The sequence below is a fragment of the Dermacentor andersoni genome, chromosome 1 (genome assembly GCF_023375885.2).
Source record: "Dermacentor andersoni chromosome 1, qqDerAnde1_hic_scaffold, whole genome shotgun sequence".
Lineage (NCBI taxonomy): Eukaryota > Metazoa > Arthropoda > Arachnida > Ixodida > Ixodidae > Dermacentor > Dermacentor andersoni.
In genome coordinates, this window is record NC_092814.1 from 364849462 (window position 1) to 364870113 (window position 20652).

The 20652-nt window shown below is 43.0% G+C and overlaps 1 protein-coding gene across 3 annotated transcripts in view; it reads left to right on the forward strand.

Moving 5' to 3' along the window:
• Positions 1-20158, forward strand: part of LOC126516462 (peptidyl-prolyl cis-trans isomerase-like 3) — a 44136-nt gene extending 23978 nt beyond the window's left edge. For 2 of the 3 annotated variants that reach the window (XM_055064024.2, XM_050166590.3), the window contains 2 exons: positions 7336-7454; positions 19994-20158. In XM_055064024.2, coding sequence (XP_054919999.2) covers positions 7336-7454; positions 19994-20120 — 246 coding nt within the window. In that variant the 3' untranslated portion in view covers positions 20121-20158. The remainder of the gene's footprint in view (positions 1-7335; positions 7455-19993) is intronic. The other variant, XM_072285859.1, reaches the window with a different exon arrangement.
• The last annotated feature ends 494 nt before the right edge of the window (positions 20159-20652 follow it).

Consider the following 20652-nt stretch of genomic DNA (forward strand, 5'->3'; position numbering starts at 1 on the left):
CACTTGAGTTCCACAGCTGAATTGGCATTATTCACGAGTTTTTTTTCTCTCCCTCAAGAAACAACTACCTTGGGAATGAAAGTTGTCCATTGTTTTGCTGAGCAGACTTCTTCAAGAAGGATGCACACCAGCTATTTTGAAGAAGGGGAATGTTAAAAGCATGTGAGACGGTGCTAGGGAAAGCATACAGCACAGTGCTGGCTACTGCCAGCACTGTCTTTTATAAATCTTTCCCGCATGTGTTTGGTGCTGTCATGCTTCAATGCACGACCAGTCCAGCTGTCTTACCCATGACCTGTGTTGGTACATTGGGCAAGAGTGTCTTTCTAAACCACTGCAGATGCAGCTTGCAGTAGTATGGTCAACTGTGGAAGGCAACACGTGAGCATGTGGTTCTAACCCTGGGGGCGCACCAGTGCATGGGTACCTGGGGAAGCAACTGTGTCAGTGCGTCGGGCAAGTACTCAGAGGGGAGCCAAGGCACACTGGTCCGGTAACTTCTGCTGCAAAGCCGGGTACTTCCAGGCTTGCCAAAGAGGGCTGCTCACACATTCCTCGCGCTTGTGTGTTTACAGTGCACCATACTGTACGTAAACGAAGGACAGTCTTTTACAAGAATGGCTCGCAGCTTTTGCACTCGTGGCAATGTTTAACTTAAATATAAACTGAAGGATGAACACTTGACACACAGCTAGGCTGGTATATTACACGTTTGGAACTCTGTTGGTATTTTACAAAGGAAAATTTGTCGTCCACCTGCTTGTAGCTGAACGCTCCAAAGGAAAGCCTATGTTGGTTCCATGAAAAACAAGCTTTGTAGTAGTTGATGCAAAATTTTTGCTCATCCAGAAGAGGAAATTAATAATCTTTTTTCTTTTATGAGAATCTCTAGAATAGTTCTTGTAGGACTAATTGATGCATTAAATTGGCAGTTGTGTTTATTGTGCCATAACACTAGATAACTGCCAGAAAGAGAAAAGACAGGACGAGCTCTTGTCAGTACAGTGTGGTGCATGATTTACTTGAGGCATATTTCATCTAAGAGAAGGGCATCAACTGTATCAGTGACCCATCCGTCTCTTTGTATACGAGTGAGATGAGTTTTTTAACTACACACCGTAATCGTGGTTGAATGCTTGCTGTCATGTTGTTGTATTGTCATAGTAATTCCCTTTCCGTATGTGCCAATATGTTAACGTATAGATGCATTTTTGTCTGAAATAAACTTCAGTAGGTAGTAATGCTTGTCCTGTCTTTTCTTTTGTCAGTTCTGTGTTGTGGCACAAGAAACATGAAAGCTCCTAGCCCTTGCAAATTTACGGAGAAATCTTTTGCCATATACTTGATGAAAAGAGCGCTACGAAGATGCAGACTAAAAGAACAACATGTACGACGGACAAGGCGCTACTTCCAACTAAATGCTTTTTTGAAGAAACAGGACTTTAAATAGATGCAACCAAGAATGGCCCATCGTGACATCACGACCTCCCTATCTCATTGGAAAAGCTATCTCTTTTTTGGTAGGAGCAGGAACAGAAGCAAGAACAGGAGCAAGAACAAATATTTTGCGTTTCTCAAAAAAACAAAATGCAAAAAATAAGAGCATGAACAAACACACTGCCTCTATGACAGAGACACGACAGCAGATAAGAAGGAATCTTGGTTTGTCAAGCTGACCACGTTACGCGGAAGCCCGTTCCATTCTGATATTGTTTTTGGAAAGAAGGAAAACTGGTAAGCTTTAGTTTGGCATCGTGGCACTACTATTTTCGAGTTGTGTTTGCCGCGTGTTGTGCGAGAAGTATTATATTCTATGTAAGAGTTGAAATGAATGTTTGTTAAATTATTAATAATACCATGCAGCAGTTTTAACCGGTGTAACTTGCGGCGGGGTTGGAGCATCTGAAGTTCAGATTGCCTTAGTAGATTAGTGACAGACACATGTCTACCATATGCGTTGTAGACGAATCTTAGTGCTTCCTTTTGAACGCCTTCGATGCGATTTATATCTACCTGGGCATGCGGATCCTAAAGAACGTCTGCATATTCCAGCACTGACTGTACTGACTGACTGAATTCACTGACTTCTAGTGTAATGAGGGTTTATACTGTGTTTTCTGGCAGCAATACAATGTGGGCTTTGCTTTCATCACCTGCTTCTGCTTTTATGCACCTCCAGCTATAAGTGCAAGCAAAGGAATAATCTTGGACTTGCATGTTAGTGAGTGCTGATGGCCACTAGCAGAGAACTGGGTCAGTCATGGCTGAGTTTCTTTGAGTATATACAAGCAAGCCACAAGGCACAACTTCTCTTGTACAAGTAGATGGATCACTCACTCTGCATTACCGATTGAGTGGTCGCTTGGACATGCCAGAGTGATGCAGGCTGTGAGAGGAGCCATAGTGGAAGGCTTCGGATTATTTTTCGTCACCTGCAGTTCTTTAAGTGGGCATGAGGCACTTTAAATTACCTTTTTTATTTTCTTAGTCAGTTTGAATGAAATTTGCACAGTTAATGTATTTTTACCAGCTGATTTCAGAAATCCAAAAATTTTATGATAAATTTTACAATATCCGAAACAGGATGTTCGTTGTTTATGACATAATTAGCCAATTAACAGTAACTTGCATGGCAACAAACAGCACACAGAATAGATTCTGATTGTTCATAGTGTGTCGTAAGTTATAAATAATTGTTTTGGGCCATTTTGATGAGAACTTATAGGTTGTAGAACGTAGTCATAAAAAATGCCCACCTTGATAATAGAAAAATATCAAGGGGGGCATTTATTATGACGAAGTAAAAATACATTACCTGTGCAAATGTTATTTAAATTGTTTATGAAAATAAAAAAAAAGTAACTTAAAGTGCCTCGTCCCCCCTTAAAGGAGTTTTGATGTGAGATTCCTTACTTGTCATTTTTTGTGTGTCAATGAAAATCCAAATCCTATTAACCTAAAAAGATAAAAAGAAAGAAAAAAACACTGGCAGGTGCCAGAATGCTGTAAAAGATTCACTAAAATGCTTGTTACTTCGAAATGGCTCTGGTTTAGATACTCAGGAAGTGGATGTGTTTTGACATCACAGCTGCTATGCTCCTGTGATTGCTGCAGCTGCCACAAGCAAGCACAGCCAGAAGGAGTGCTTCCAGTACTTACATTAATGTTCTTTTATGACCAACACCATTGTACCTAGCCTTAGTGCTGCACAAAGCCAGTAAATTTTGATCTAGTAAATTTTTCTCTGGCTTGTGACGTCACAATAATCATGTAGTGTCATTGACGCCAGGTCCGTCATTTAGAGATTTAGTGTGAAGTTGTAATATCTTATGTTTCCCAACTTTCGTGCTTAATAAATGTGATCCCTTCATCTGTGAGAAGCGTATGGTAGAGCTTCTACAACTTGGAAAATGTGCGTCAGTACTCCTCTAATGGGCAGCTTGGTACACTGGCACTTTTGTAGTCTGCTTCCGTCGAAATGAGGCCGCCCACAGCCAGGAAACAAATCTGCGGCCTCATGTTCAGCCGGTAGTCATTCCATAGTTAACTGATCAATCATGGCAGGTTAAAAGAAGCTTACAGCCACTTTTGGGGACTTTTCAACATGACCATATGACTTATCAAGGTAATTGAAGGTGCTTGTATTTTACAGGACATCTTTTAGTGCAGGATTGACAGCCCTACGCAGTGTGAGAATCTGAGAAACTGTTGCTTGCCGGTATGACTTGAAAATGGGAAAAGCGTCTAACTGGGGGGGGGGCAGTGGGTGAAAGGAAAGTAATATACCAATAATAACTAGTGGAGTTTTACTTCCCAAAGCTACGCTTGGGTTACGAAACACATGTATTGAAGGGCTCTAGGTTAATTTTGACCTATCTGGGGTTGAAAGGCAATCTGAGTGCACAGGTATTCTTGTAGTCCTGCCTCCATCAGGATGTTTTCCCACTCTGACTTAACCCAAGTTGACTCCATGTTTCGGCATTTATGGTTACAGCCAGAAGCCACATTGTGGAATGTGTTGCAAAGGCAGCAATTTGAACGTTTATTTGAGTGTTGTTCAGCATTGTTTGGTCAACACGAAGGCACTTAAACTGTTGCTGTGGTTTGGATGTAGTCATAGTGAATGTTCACCAGAGCATTGATACTAATGGAAAAGTTTGGCCGGCTTATGTGCCAGTGTGGTAAAGTTTTGCTGTACGAAGAACCTGAACCTGTGGCAGATGGTGATTAACACAGAAAAAAACAGTTTGTATGACAGTGACGAATAAAAGAGCACCCATGAGCTACCCATATTATTTACAAGGACAGATGTTAAAGAAAGTAGAAAAGTATAAATATTTAGGCGTCATAATTTCATCAGATCTTAAATGGGGCAAGCAGGTAACATATATTGTTAATAAATCTGGCAGTTCTATACTCGTTAAAAGGCTCGCTTAGATTCGCATCAATAGGTAGTAAATGCTTAGCATACCTGTCACTAGTTCGCTCTATACTGGATTATGGAATAGTATGTTCGTTTCCCTTCTGTAAACAGTACATAGCAAAATTGGAGAGCGTACAAAGGAAAGCGATTAGATTTATTTTTAATAAGTATTGCCGTCTTGACTCCCTCACAGAACTATTAAGGCAAGCTGAACTTCCCACTAGTATACAAAATCGAGCTTGACTACTTCGTCTTAAGTTTCTTTTCCTTCTTCTTAATGGCAGTATGAAAATCAATGCAAGGGACTACTTACTATGGACAAATACACTTACTTCTCAAACAAAACACACCAAGCACTTAACAGAATACATATTCCACAACAACATATTCAGGTACTCCTTTTTTCCACATGCAATCCATGAATGGAACATGTTGCCTGATGACGTTGTCACCTGTACGTCACTCGAAACATTTATCACCAAGTTATCAAACAATGCTCTGTAGCTACGATCTGCACATAGGTAAGCTGCATCGTATAATGGGCATTCTGATTCACTTCTCAGTGTCTTGTATTCTGCCCTTATATAGATACCTGCTGAATCTTGTCTCTTGCGCATTGCACATCTAATATATTTACATTTTCTTTCTTTGTTCTTCTTCTGTGTGCTAAACCTTCCAACATGGCGTTTACTATTTTTCCCCGCTCCTTTTATATAATTTGTATAATGAATATAGAGTGCATATGTACTGCCTTGTTCACCCAAACTTATCTAGGTCTGCGCCTACTTGAACTGTGTTCTCTTGAATATGTATCCTGCCCCTTTCCTGCAACAGCCTCAAATGTGAGGCTAGCAGTATGCTCAAATAAATAAATAAATAAATAAGAAAGCAGTTTACGGGACATGCTCAGCGCTCATCCTCCAACTTGTTTCTTGCGTCCATGTTTTTGGCACTGCTAAGTTTCAGTGTGCTAAATGCCGTCTGTATGATGTGCATATCCCTTGTTTAACTATTCCTCCCAGTATGCATTTATGTAAGGTTTTGCTTTTAACTTCCGAAATGTTTTTGCAGTTGCCATAGAATGAATGGTGTCTACGATCCTTGCCACAGCAGATAGTGTACCAAGTGCAAGCTATATTGACGTATGTGATGATGTGATGTGAAGTGATTTCTTCACACATGGCACTATGCTTCCTTGCTGTGTCATAGAGTGTGCTGATTGTAGATGATGCTGAAAAGTCCTTTGTTTTTATTGTGAACAGCAACTGAGCGCTAGGGGATAGGCAAAATTTTCTTGCTTGTTTTGTCATGCTTTCGTGGTTCATACACAGCACATTGTTATCAAAATTGGGGACATTTAGAAGCATTTCACTGCCAGTGTTGCCTGTAAGTACATCCACACATTGATGAAGATAGTATTTTGTTATTTAGAATAGAATTGAAGGAGTAAAAAAGGAAATTACTGCTGGCTGCACTGTGACTGTAGCAGCAAATGGCTGACACCTGGACAGCTTCCAGCAGATGGGAAGGGGGGTATGGGAGTAAAGGAATTGGGGGAGAGAGAAAGAGGATAGTAGGTAGGATAAAGGCTATATGCAGTTATGTACAGACTGCTGCATATAATTGTTCAACCATAGTTCGCTTGCAATGTCACTTTACCAAGTGTCTGTTATATGGCCTTGTTTGCCATTGCTATGTACCGTACTTGTAGAGCAGCTGGGGCGCAAGTCTTGACGGCTCTAGAAAGCCACAGAGGGTTTTGTGAGCCGCTTCCCCTGCATGTGCCAGGCGCTGCATGTTGATAGGAGTGCCTCGGCACTGTCAGCTGGTGGGCTGTGCGCGTGATAGCAGCTCATGAGTTCCTCGCGCAGTGTCGTTAACAGGCCGCACCATAGGAGCAAGTGTTCAAGGGTCTCCAGAATCGTTACAGCTTTGCAGGCAATATTGTGTAATGCTACATACAAGAATAACTTTTTCTATGAACTTTCTTGTGACACAATGTTTTATGTACATCAGCAGACTTGGAATGATATTTATGTGACAAGATAATGTTTTTCGCCTAAAATGTTTTGGGAAGAGGCTTTGTCCAGTGCACTAAAGTGCCATGATTTAAAAAAGAGAAAGTCTGAGATTGTGTTGCAACATGTGCAGGACACCCAGTGTGATATGATCCAATAGCTTCAGAAAAATCATTTTGTGTATGCTTGCATAAAGCCAGGAGTGTACATGGGATACAGTGAAGGAATACTGCTTGTCCATAGTGAAAAATTATATTGGACATAATAAATTTTTGAAACAATATTTGGCAAATGATAAGAGAAGCATGTAGAAAGCTTTTTTGAAAGAGTCTTGGGCATAAGTGTGGTTTACATTAATTGTAGGTGCCCAGTGCAACCACTATGGGGGCTATAGTGTGCTGCTACTAAGCAGACGGGTCATGAGTTTGATTCACAGCTGAAGTGGCTGCAATTCTGTGGTGCAAAATGTAAAAGTGCTCATTTTGAAGTGCACAATCCCAGGAGATAAAATTAATTTGGAGCCTTCCATTACAGCATTTCTCATAGTGCCAGTATTGCTTCGAGAGGTTAAACTTCACAAATCACTCAGCCAGTTGTTGTAAAGAAATCAGTGAATTGGTGTCTGGGACTTTTTTTGGCCGATCTAGCCACTTTGCAAGATGTGAAAGATGAGAGCCATATCTCTCAGTTGCTTCTTTTTTTTTTCTGTTCTCTTGCTTACCAAACCTGTGCTGTCAACTGTTTCTTCAACTGGCTCATCAACTGCTTGTTTTATTGCAGAACTGTAAGTTGTCTGCACTGCTGGAGGATTACTCAATGTGTTGCTTGCTGTTTTGCACCCACAGACATGATTGGCTGACCTGTTGTGGGATGTTCTTTTTTTTTTTTTTCTAGCACAGTGTACGAGGTGTTGTCTCCATGGCAAACAATGGGCCCAATACGAATGGGTCACAGTTTTTCATCACATATGCCAAGCAGCCGCACCTGGACCTCAAGTACACCATCTTTGGAAAGTATGCTGTCTTGCATTTTGATCTCCTAGCAGACCGCTCAAAGGCTGCACTGCAGCCTTATCTTTTTTTCTTGCATATTGTTTCACCAAACCTCTTGCAATACCCAAATGGAGTGCTTGTTAAATTGAATGAAATTATGGGGTTTAATGCCCCAAAGCAGCAGACAGATAGTGAGGGGCACTGTAGTATTGAACTCTAGATTAGGTACGGCCACGTGGGGTTCTTCAGTGTGCAACGAAATTCAAGTACGCAAGTATTTCTTAATTTGTCAATATTGGAATGTGGCCATGGTAGATAGAAATTGAAGTCACGACTTTATGCACAGCGGTAGAACGCCATAGCCACCAAGCCATCGTAGTGGTTTGGACGGCTTGTCGGCTACAGAATGGTGTGTAGCTGTTCTTTCGTAAAGGAAATAGTCTTACTTTGGATACAATCACTAGGAAGGCGACATGACAGAGCGCTTTCTTTCCTTCCTTGTGAATTGTGTGCAAAGTGATGCTATTTCTTTGATAGAGCAATGTTTCACCAACCAGCCCAAGCAAATACTCTGTTATGGGAGCTGAATTAGTGAGCGCTCTCACTTTGGTACATAGGAGGACAAGTTGACTATTGTGGTGTTGCTTTTGTCCTATTTCATTCCTATTCTTCCTAAAAGTGCTTGAAATATTCAGTAGTGGTATACTTCCATTAAGACAAACACAAAGGGCCTTGTGAACCTGCTCAGTTTACCGAAGGATAAGCATATTCAGTAGTGGTATACTTCCATTAAGACAAACACAAAGGGCCTTGTGAACCTGCTCAGTTTACCAAAGGATAAGCTGGACAGGATTTCGCTGAATTTATGTGAAACTAAAACATCTCTAAGGTGTTCTTTTTATCGGAGAATTAATCTTAACATAGTTTATCGTAAGAGAAGTCTGCTTTAGGAGGTTAGAAGTGCAAGTGCTAGAAACATTACATTCTGCAGCTTGGAAAATAAATTCTGTCGCCTATATATTGCACTTTATAGTCTTTTTCTCTTAATTTTCAACAGGGAAGATTTTCCTAAAGTTGCCCGGCTCTTCATTGTGGGCTAAGGTGAAAGGTAGAGCAAGGTGGCGATTTACGATAGGCACATTATTGATATCCTTAAAGAAAAGTACAATACAATTTGTGCATTATACCAATATAAACCTATGTAGCTAAAATTTGGGGGTTAACAAGGAAACTCGAGAAAAAGCTAAGGACTTTGCAGTAAGAAATTGAGGGTAAAATTACATGTGTAACGTCAAAGGGCCCCCTCGCCAGGTTTGTGCATTGCAAACAGACAAGTGCAGTACGCAGATCACGCAATGTCAATCATGTTTGAAACGTATCATGTGGCTTCACAGCGCGAAGACAGCTGAAATTTCAAGCAATAATTGGTGTGCCCTTTCTCTTGAAGGAGCTCTGCTTCTAGCCAGAGAGCTAAAGTCACACGCACAAAGGCCTCTACCTAAGACATACTTACTGCAATGTCACCAATTAGCATGGAATTTGACGTTGCTACAGGTTGGCCCATTGTTAGCGTGGACCATGGGAGTGCATGGCTCATGCTCAGTGCAGCGCCAGGTGCAGGAAGTGACGAAAACCAAGCACATACATGAAACAGCATAAAGGTAGCTCATGCTGCGTGTCGTCTGCCACTGAACCACTTATTCACTTTGCCTGTGCATGGCACGCCAGATAATATCTGAACCTTACACCTGTGATAATTTCGTTCTACATCTACCCAGTTCTTATTTTAAGTTTGCCTCTCCTTCAAATGCACGAGTCCTCCCTTTAGCACTGACTACTGAGTATTACATATTTCTCCTCCACGCCTTGGAGTTGTTCGTAGCAGCAACCTGTGTGACTCTCAATGTTTCAGTTGCCATCATTGCTGTCTATGCACCACCTCATTCTTCCCTTGAACCCTTGCTTGACCAATTTCAAGTTTACATTGCTCAAATTACCCATTTCTCATCATTGCCAATGAGTTCAACGTTAAACTCTGCTTCAGGGTCCGGTTGATAGTGACACCCACGGAGTGTAATTATCCCAGTTTGCAACTGCCAATGATCTAGTAGTTCTCAAGGAATCCTGATCTCCACCTGCTTTTCAATTGCATTATGCTCAAAGCTGGATTGATGTGACATTTCCATTCCTTGCTCTCACCTTGTATGGCTACAACTGGTCTGTAAATGATTCCAAAACTCTATTGGATCATAAATTTATTCAGGCCTCTTTTTTCAGTCAAATCAGCCTCAGCAAAAACGCCTTACCAAATTTTGAATGCTAAAAATTTTATTTTAATTTTATTCATAGCTCAAGGGCCCAAGGGCATTACATGAGGGGTGGGTATTACAGTTGCAGTGAACATGATACATCAATCGGAATAATCATTGATGATGAAGTCTTTGAAGAGAGGGTGGTCGGTCAGCACAGCAATTTGGGCATGAAGGTCGTTCCAGTCTTTCGCTGTATGCAAAAAGAAGGGCAACTGAAAAGTGGTTGTTTGGTCATTCAGGGTAAAGGGCATTCGGGTGGTTGTGGCGCAATGCACAATGCATTTGACAGATGGGGTTGTTTTCGGCTGGTGGGGCATAAAAAATTTGTGCTACAGACATAGGCGTGCAATCCTGCGGCATGAGGCAATCGTTTTAGGTTGTGTTTTCAGGGTCGAGATGTTAGCATCATAGGAATAATTGCTGAGAACGAATCTAGTGGTGTGGTTTTGAATCTATTCCAGTTGGCTTGGTGGGTGCCAAATAAAGAACAAGCATACTCTAATTTGGGTAATACGATAGTCTTGTGAGCAAGGAGTTTGACTGGAGGGAGTGCAAATATAAGGTCATGGCAAAGGAATCCTACTACTTTATCAGCGGATTTTCTGATTTCACTGACGTGACAAGTCCTGTTAGATTGGGGAAAGGTGAAGTCCAAGACAGTTAAATGGGTCAGCAGGGGCTACAGGGCAATTGTAGATATAATTGGCAGATGCAGAAAAATTGTGGCAGCAGTGAAATGATATTATTGAGGTCTCGTTAACATTAAGGAACATTAGTCATTTTTCGCACCATAGTTGTAATAAAACTAGGTTCTTTTTGTAAGGAAAGAACATAAATACACTCAGCCTGATCTGAGAAGTTATGTTATGTGCAAAGTCATAATATATACAGTCGAACCCACTTATAACAATATTCAAGTGTCACGAAAATTCCATTGATATAACTGATAATTGTTATAACTGGGTTGCATGAAAAAATCAAAATAGGGGGATGGCAGAGCTGATGTAAGAAAACTATAATGGCGGTGAGGCCAGTGCCCCTCCCCACCGCCTTCCTCCATCCGGCTGCTGATTGCATTCACTTGTTTAACTGCTTCCTGGGCGCTCTGATCGCGTGTAAAAAGCTGCGGCTGTTGGCTTTAAAGAATGGCACTGCTATAACAACTGCAAAGAGGGGTCACGGGTGGCAAGCGATATGCGAGCACCGTCGAGGCATTGCTTTGGTAGCCCCAAAAGGGTCCTCTTAAAACATGCAAGAAGGTTGCCGCGGCAGCCGGTCAGCTTGAGAAATCCAGAAGAAACGGTGAGGCGAGATTGCCACAAGTATCTCACCATGTACTTCTTACTGGCTTGCACAAGAAAACCCTATGTCTGTCAGCCTTGCATGCTTTACGTGAAACTTGCCGACATCCTTCCCCAAGGCATCCAGGTGCTCCACGTAGTGCAGTGGAAAGTTCCTTGTGAAAACGAAGCCTTGGAAGGACTGAATCATCTGCTGGGCCTCCTGTGAGGACAACATTAAGGCAGCCTGCCCTACTGCGTCATCGCTGTTATCGTCGTCGTTGCTATCTGATGAAAGCACGTTCATGACGATCGCCTTATCGGTTAGAAGCACTTAGTTTCCAAGTCTATAACTGTGCGCTTTCTTTTCACCGGCAACTTCGTGCATTGCCAATGATCATCGGGAGGATTAGCCATCTTCTGGTTTGGCGGCGAGTCAAATGAGGCTGAGAAAGCACGTGGCCAGGAACGATTTCAATGCAATCAACAAAGATGAACGTGAGCGATTAAATTAAGCTGTTTGCAGAACTGCACTGAATGAGGAGCCAGCGAGTAACATGCGAGCAACCCGCCACGGTTGCTCAGTGGCTATGGTGTTAGGCTGCGGAGCACAAGGTCGCGGGATCGAATCCCGGCCACGGCGGCCGCATTTCGAGGGGGGCGAAATGCGAAAACACCCATGTACTTAGATTTAGGTGCACGTTGAAGAGCCCCAGGTGGTCGAAATTTCCGGAGTCCTCCACTACGGCGTGCCTCATAATCAGAAAATGGTTTTGGCACATAAAACCCCATAATTAAAAAAAAAAAAAAGAAAGAAAAAAACATGCGAGCAGCGTCGTTGTCGCGGTCCATTCGTGTTTCAGAGGGTAGCATGGTGCAAGAGCTATGGGCGCAGCCCATTTGTGTTCAGAGGGGTGGAAGGGCGGCGAGAGAGAGGCGCACGGAGAAGCCTGCAAAATGACTGTGCGGCGGCTGTTGGAGCAGCGGGCCATCGTGCAGCCACTCGAATTTCTCTTTTTCTTTTTTTCTTTTCAAAGATTTCGCATTTCACCACCTTTCGGCGCGGACACCCAGCAGCCAGACTTCATTGTTATAACCGATAATGCGGCATCAGGACATTGTAGTAAGTGCGTTATTTCACCATGGAAAGCATAAAAAAAGCTGACGGTGCAGCAGCTTCTCATTGTTATAACCGATATATTGTTAAAACCGGTATTGCTATAAGTGAGTTCGACTGTATTAAAAAGAGAAGTGGACATAAGACGGTATTGAGGGACATCTGAAACTTCGGCAAAAAGGGATGATGACTGTGAGTTAGCCATAACAAATTGTTGGTGGTCGTTAAAGAATGAATGGATCCAGGCAAAAACAGGCAGGTGCAAGTTTAGTTGTGAGAGTTTCAAAAGGTGGAAATGAGGCACTTTGTCCAAGGCTTTTTCGAGATCGAGGAAAAGGGCATCAATAGGAATGTTAATATCAAGGTTCGAGTGTAAATCATGCAGGAATAGTGCAAGCTGTGTTTTGCAGGAGCATCCTTTCCGGAAGCCATGTTGATTAGGGTGTAGAAATTCAACAGATGATAAAAACTTGGCAACTAAAGTGTGTACTATGTGCTCTGTGATTTTCAAACATGTACTAGTAATATAAATGGGGCGATAGTTGCCTGAGCATGAATGGCCACCTTTCTTGAATACTGGAACGATCTTCCCGAAGTGATAGGCGAAAGGAATGCATTCATTAGCAGTAGACTGTTCAAATATCAGTGACAAGATAAGCTTGTGATGTTTTTCATTTGTCTTTAAGTGCTTTCGCGTTAATGCCATCTAGACCTATTGACAAATATTTTAGGGAGTCAGTCACCTTGTCACTGCCACTTGGTTTGAATTCAATAGGATTCATTGGTCGAAACTCATAGTATGGAAAATCCGGAAAGTCATTAGAAGGTTCAGTTATGAAAACCAAACAGAATGTATCATTTAGGACAGTCGCAACAGCAGGTTCAGTGACACTACATTAATTTGTATCACGCAATGAAATGGCATTAGAACTGGTCGGGTTTATTGTTCTTCAAAAGTGCTTTGGGTTGGTATGCAACATAGAAGGTAGGGTTGAGTGAAATGATGTGTTCGATGATTGCTCAGTTAGTGTGTTGTCCACGGTAGCCGCAATAAAAGGTGTTTGGAACAAGGAGTGAAGTATGTTTCATCATCGAGAGAGGGACTTGTGCGCAGCACGGTCTAAACTCGTCTGATGTGTTTTTGTGCACTGCCTGCTCTCCATGTCTGTCAGTAGCCGCCGACGAGGTGAAAGTGAGTGGGGCTGGAAGGGTGCGTCATTGGCAGCTGGTGCAAACGGAACGAGGGGGGTCTCATATAGACATAGCAATTCCTCCTCCCTTAGTTTTGTGCTTGGTAGGGGTCCAGAAGTTGTCGCTGTCGCATCGACTTTCAGTGGGCGGTCACCGTGTTTTCTAGAGCTGGCTGGTTTTCTCTGCTGAAGGTGTTTCCTGCATTGGGAGTGTTCATTCTGAAGTGTCATGTTCCTTTGGTAACAGTCAAGCCATGTTAAAAGAAGCCTGAGGGCAGCTGCCTTTGGTGGTGTCAGATGGCGGGGAATGTGCTTTTAAGTGGCATAGCTGATTGGGGTGTCGGTGGGTAACCATCCCGCCGACGTTGACCAGCCATGTTCTCAGGCCAATGCGTCTCTTCACGGTGGTGGAGACCCACTCAGGCTTTTGTTGGAATTGGTGAGCAAGCACTTGCTGTCCTTTCTGGAGTTTCCAGCAGCGCGGAGCATCTTGGATTTCTCGTGGGGCCTTTGAAGTCAGGCAGAACAGCCAAAATGTGTGTTCACAGCTCGTGGAAAAACATGAGCTTTGTGGGGGTCTGGCTTGTATTCTGCACGGTCGTGTGCTGTTTGAACACAAAGCGTATGATGCACCACTGTACTAACCCTGTAGGGTCTCTTGCAAAAGCACAGTTTAGCTCTCCAATGTTGCGTTTGGCCTGTCCGTTTGTGGCTGGGTGCTGCGGAGCAGATGTTACCGCCATGATGCCGTTGTCACTAGAATTTCTGGATTTCTGCCAACACAAATGCTGTTCAGTTGTCTGATATCACTGTGGGGCAGTCCGAACATTGCAAACAATTAATGCAGGGCATTGACAACAGCTGTCGATGTTCTTTTGTTCATATTGTGAACTTCAATCCATTTACTGTAGGTGTCCACAACCACCAGAAATGTGGACCCATCAAATGGGCCTGCAGGGTGTGCCAAGGTGTACCAAGGTGTGCTCGGTCTGTCCCAATCCGGCTTGATGGCTTGGCAACCAAGTTCAGGGGACGTAGTTTTTCAGCAAGTTGTAAAGGTCATTTGACACCATTGCTCAGTGTTCTAGGCATTGGTCATAGAATGTTAGGAGCCCAAGAAAAAATTGCAGCTCCTGCTTGTTGGTTGGAGCATGTGCCTCTGTGATGGCCTGCGCCTTGTCGCTGGTGGGGTGAATACCTTCGGCATCGATCTGGTGACCTAAAAATTTCACTTAGGCACCGTGAAGCAGCACTCATCCATGCTTAAGCATAGGTTTATGCTAGCAAGCCTTTCCAGAACAAGCTTTAGGCGAGCTGCATGTTCCTCACTGGTTGCACCACTGATGATTACATCGTCCAAGTAGACGCATACACCAGCGATTTCCTAAAACTGGGATCCTATGTACTTTTGGAAGATGGGTGGGCCTGCTGCTACTCCAAATAGTAGTCACTTGGCCCTTTACAGTCCTCTAGTAGTGTTAAGAGTGAGCAATTAAGTTTTCTCGCTCACCTTCAGCTGCTGGTATGCTTGGGTTAGGTCCAAGGTGGTGAAAATCTTTTCTCCACGTAGTGTAGTGAAGACACCCTGCGGTGTTGGCAATGAGTACAAGGACGATTTGGTTGCCAAGTTTATGGTGAACCGGTAGTCCTTGCTAAGACCAGTGGTGTGGGCCAGTCTGAATGTTGCAAGTTGACCATGATATTCAGTCGCATGCCGAGGTTGATGATGCTATGTAAGTCGTGCAGCACTGTTGATGCTGGTGGACTGTGCTGCATTTCAACTTACGTTATCGTTTTTGGGGCATTCAAATTTTTGTGTCACTATTGTGGCCCATTCACCTGTTTCTTTGTGATACAGGCCTTCTCAATGTGGCCGCACTTATGGCAGAAACTGCACGTAGCTGTTTGGTACGTGTATGTTTGGGGCCTGTGCTGCCCATCACTTGTGGCTTAGAAGATCTGTCTGCGCTTGTCTGGTCACGATGAACTTGGGGAGTTGTCTGGTGAACTGGCTCGATGTTTTTTCAGATGTCTTACTACTGTTGGCCACCGCTTTCTGCTTGAGCAGCGATGTCGTAGGCCTTTGTGAACTTCAGGTCACTCTCAGCAAGTAGTCTTTGTTGCTAGAGATCGTCCCATAGTCCGTACACAAATCGATCGTGCGACATAATGTCTAAGGGAAGCATTGTTGTGTTGGCAGGTGACGTTGTTGGTGCTGTTTGCTGTCCGGTAGCTGCTGGTGTAATATCCTTTGTGTGTAGTGTCCTGAAGTTGCAGTTGGTGGCCAGGTTCTTTAGTGCTGCGACGTAGCTGCTTACCGGCTCTCCCTCCAACTGGTCTCGTTGTTGGAAGCGAGCTCGGCTGAAGACCTCGGATGGCTTTGGGTCATAGTGTTTCTGAAGTGCCGCAACAATGTTTTCGTAGGCCACTTCAGCTTGGCTGCTTGGCAGCACCAAGGTGCAGATGGTGTCATACGTCTGCTCACTGCACAGCGGCAGCAGCTGTGCCCTCGTTTTGTCGGAGTCCATGATGCTGTTAGCCTCGAAGCAAAACTGGAGGCATCCAAACCATGATGTCCACGATGAGCCATTAAACTCCAATAGTCGGCTTGATGCGTGTGTTGCCATTGCGTAGCACAGGTGCAGGTCAAGATGAGCTTTAAATCCACTGCCTCATTGCTACTGTTATATCCATGGTAGATGTAATAAAAGTTGTTCGGAGCAAGAAACAGTTTATTTCATCATTGAGAGAGGGACTTGTAGCACTGCGCGGTCTGAAGTTGTCTGCTGTGTTTTTATGCGCTGCCTGCTCTCCATATCAGGAGCCACAGCTGGGGAGAAAGTGAAGTGGGCTGGAGGGGTGCATCTTTGACGGCTGGTGCGAGAGGAACGAAGGGGGTCTCTTAGACATTGCAGTTAGCTTTTTGTATTCCTATACCCCTGCATAGTATCTGTCCCAAGTAACTGTTGCGTTAGTTTTCTTGGCTGAGCAAAATAGTAGCTGCTTTATCTTATTATTTAGGCGCTTCATGCTAACGTTAAACTAGGGGGACTGGATACTCTCGGTATCTGTGATGGCTGGAATGTACGATTGTATAAGGCGTTACACTTCTCTTTTAAAAAGTAGCCAGTTAGAGTTAACTTTACATTGCTGATAGGAAGAGGCAAAATTCACAGAAAAAGTTGTAAGTTCTTCAGTCATTCTAGCATAGTCTCCCTTGTCATATAAGGTAAGCATTTTCTTTACCTGTATGCTTTTAAGTATGTTTTATTTAATTATACCATGCACTACTCTGTGGTCACTTAGACCAGGTAACAAGGTAACAGGGGAAAACATTTCAGTTTGCGTCGGAAGGACAAGGTTTAGAATACTGGCAAAATGATCGGTAATGCACTTTGGCTCTGTGATCAACTGAGGTAGCCTGAATGTAAGGCATGTGTCGACAAAGTCGCTATTGATGTACCAGTGAAACCTCGTTAAACCGTAGTTGGCCGGAGCTCGGAAAAAGTACGTAGTAAATGTTAGTACTGCTTAACCGAAAGAGTATGAGATCGCCCACTTACCTGTCGAAAACGAAACTCAGAGAAAGTGCGATGAAAGGGCAAGAACATGCAACATTTATTCACTTCGTGCAACAAAAGTCTGTTATTTTAGTTTGGTGCTGCCGCGGCCTAGCAGTGACAACAACGACCTCAAACTTACTGAAGCTGTGAGCCAGCTTTTCAGCCATCCCCTTTTCTCAGCAAACACTCGCGTGGCAGATTCCTCGTTGGCATTGCATATTCTTCATGTGCAGAAGTCGTGGGGCACCTTTTTCATTGTGGGGTGCTGTTCTCGTCACGACGGTTGCATTCATGAGGCTGACGTAATGCGCAGCTTCTGCCACTGTCAGGCCTGAATCGCCTGTGCTGTTGCTGTCCACGTCGTCCTCATCACTGTCGTTAGGCAACACTTTGGCAACGGAGGTAGTGATGGCGAAAAACTGTAGCCAACATCTTTTCACAGTTGCAGCAGCACCGCTGAGCAACTTCTTCACATTCAAAATACCACACACCGTAGTCAACAGTAGACCCCTGCCGTGTGACTGCGCCGACTTCTTCGTGCCACATTCGGTAGCACGAACGATGTCCAATTTTTCTTCTATGCTGAGCTGCTTTTTTTTGTATCCGAGCTTCAGCATGACGCGAGTCCTTGCTTGCACGACACCGAAATGATGTTGATGTGGCTTTACGTGCAAACGCAAAGGGTGCTTGGAGGCCGTTATTCTGATCTCTGAGGCTTGTTGTTCTGACGGGCTGCCAGATGAGGACGATGCACCGCCGTGAGTGCACGAGGAAAAGTGGAAACACTACGTGTTAATCTATACGTACGCAATAAGCTGGTACGCTTTATGCAGATAAAAAACGCATTATTTTCAGTGATTTGACTTTATTTCTTTTAAAACGAAACTACCGCTTAAGCGGGTAACGTTTAACGAGGTCTTACTGTATTTCCTCCTAACGTGCATGCTAAGTTGAACCATGTTACTCCAGGAAGAATAAATTCCCCCAAAAGCAGGATAGAGGTATTGTGACAAGCAGTGGTAAGGGCTGTCAAGCAGTCATGGAACAACTGCATAAAGGAGTTATCACTACTCGGGCGTCTGCAGCAAATTCCAACGGGCATTCGCAAATAGGTCACATTACAGCAGAGCCAAAGCACTTCCAGCGTTGAGGGTAAATTTATAAGTGTTCATTTGCGAACACAGTTGGTGGTGATAAGAACAACACCGCAATTAGTGCCAGCGTGCCTGTCTTTGCAGAATATTTAGAAATGAGAAAAATAAAGATTTTGGTGTCATTTATCGATGCTGCGAATGTTAGCATATGAGGAAGATAAGGGTGGGTGAGAGGCTTGGCTTGCTTTATGTGGTATGGGCGATTGCTGTGATTCAAGCTTGGCGAGCTGCCTTGCAAAGTGGTCTTAAATGGAAATTTTGTTTTGTGCTGCTAGTTTGTTGTAATGTAGATTGAAGTTCATGTTATTTGCCTTTTCGAATTGAATTAACTCTCTATTAAAAATTAAATTATGGGGTTTTACGTGCCAAAACCACTTTCTGATTATGAGGCACACCGTAGTGGGGGACTCCGGAAATTTTGACCACCTGGGGTTCTTTAACGTGCACCTAAATCTAAGTACACGGGTGTTTTCGCATTTCGCCCCCATCGAAATGCGGCCGCCGTTGCTGGGATTCGATCCCGCAACCTCGTGCTCAGCAGCCTAACACCATGGCCACAATTAACTCTCTATGGGCAAGACGGGTGTTGGGGGAGTAGGCTTTGCTAACACTGTATCCAGTATCCTTGAATATCATGACTGATGAAAGAATTTGTTCTTTGTCTTCGAAATGTGACAGCTTTAGAATGATTGGTCTGTTTTTATCATTTTTTGTAAGCTTTAGGCCGGTGCCCCAGATCAATACTAAGGTGCTCGACAGTAATGCCAAGGAACTCTTTACAGTGGTCAATGATTAACGCCTTGCATTGATTCCTAGTCTCACTTTGCATATCTTTCAAGCCATGAAAAACAAGATTGTTTCGCTGGGAGCTATTTTTAACATTGTCAATAGGGCAATCAGGTCTGATACTCGTGTCAGGCACTCATTTGTGCGATCTTGAAGTAACTAATTTCTAATTATAATTGGTTTCAATTGTTTCAGCAAATACCCCTTTCTTACAAAACGCTTTAGAGTTTGTTATTAATAAATTCTACCTCCTTTTCTGCCGTTGGTGCTAAATAAATTTGCAACAAGTTGTTCCATGACAAGGCCGTATCAATTCTTGGTGGACATTTGATTTGACCATTGACTGTAAACATATCAGAGCGTCATATTGCTATTTTCAAGAAACTACTAATCCCTCATTCTGTGCAGTTTTACAACCCTAAAAAATACAATGCATTTGCCGATTATAAAATTCAGCTTGATCAGGACAAAATCTCAGCATTCTGCCTTTTTCCTATTCCTCTTCAATTATTCTTCAAAACTGACACACTTTCCTCTTTTCGGCACAAGGGCAGTGAAATCTTCATAGCGAAACCTAGTCGCCCTACTGATTTGCTCTCTTCTTACTGGCCTATTGTAATGAATTCACTTTCTGACAAAATTGTAGGACGTCTACTTCATTCCCACCTCTATTACTACTTCCTGCACTCATAACTTACGTCATCCTCGCCAATTTGGTGTTTATGGGAAGAGTGCATCCCTTTGCTTTATACAGACCGCAAAACTTTAGAGCACTTTAAAGATAATAAACGCCACGCATTGCTTATTTCTCTCTATTTGAAATGTGGTTTTGACATCGTATGGAACCCTACAGTCCTCCATTTCTTGCACTCCCTGGCCTGCGGAACCTATACCTGTTACCTAAATTGTTCCTGGAAAATATGACCATCATTTACCAGTCTAGGGCCAGTGAGGCATCAGCAACTTCTATCAGCAGTCCGCAGTCCTCCACTACAGTGTGCTTCATAATTAGATCACGGTTTTGGCACATAAAACTCCAAACTTTAATTAATTTTGGCATAGTTCTTTGAAGGATAGGGGTTGTTTTATGGCTTTCGTTATCTTGTGGTAGTCAAGAGATGTAACCTTTTTTCTAACCAAAACTTGTTTGCTTTGCAGGGTCATTGACGGCATGGACACGCTCGAAGAGCTTGAAAAGGTGCCTGTGAATCCAAAGAACTACCGGCCTCTTCGTGATATCAAACTGAATTCTATCACTATTCATGCTAATCCTTTTGCACAGTAGGTATTTTGTGCCTTTCATTAAATGAAACTGTCGCTGATTTTCTTTGTAAGTTGTGGTTGAATAAAAACTTGTAGGGGTATTTATGTATCCCTTTAAGGGGGGATATATAAATACCTCTTTATATAGGAATATTTTTATATTATTTATTACGTTGAAGATATGATATTTTTGTCCATTCATTTTCTTGCATTAAATGAAGGCCCAAGATCTCTAAACCCTATTCTAAAGTATTGACAAGCCTCAGAGTGCTGTGAATAATTTAGTAAATAGACCTGTAGTGGCATGTATCAAATCCTATAAGCATGTGTTAGCATTTTTTACGTACCTAGTGAACATTACACTGATGTGTTTTTTTGTATGGTCTGCTTACCAATGCTGTGCACAACGTTTTGGTTGTCAGGGCAGGTGTTGTGGAAAGTCACTTTACCTTCCACTAATGTTATCTTCCACAGAGTTGCATAATAAGTTTGAAAGGAAGTACAAGTGGAAATACTAATCTAGATTGGTAGTTTACACATAAAGAACACAATTA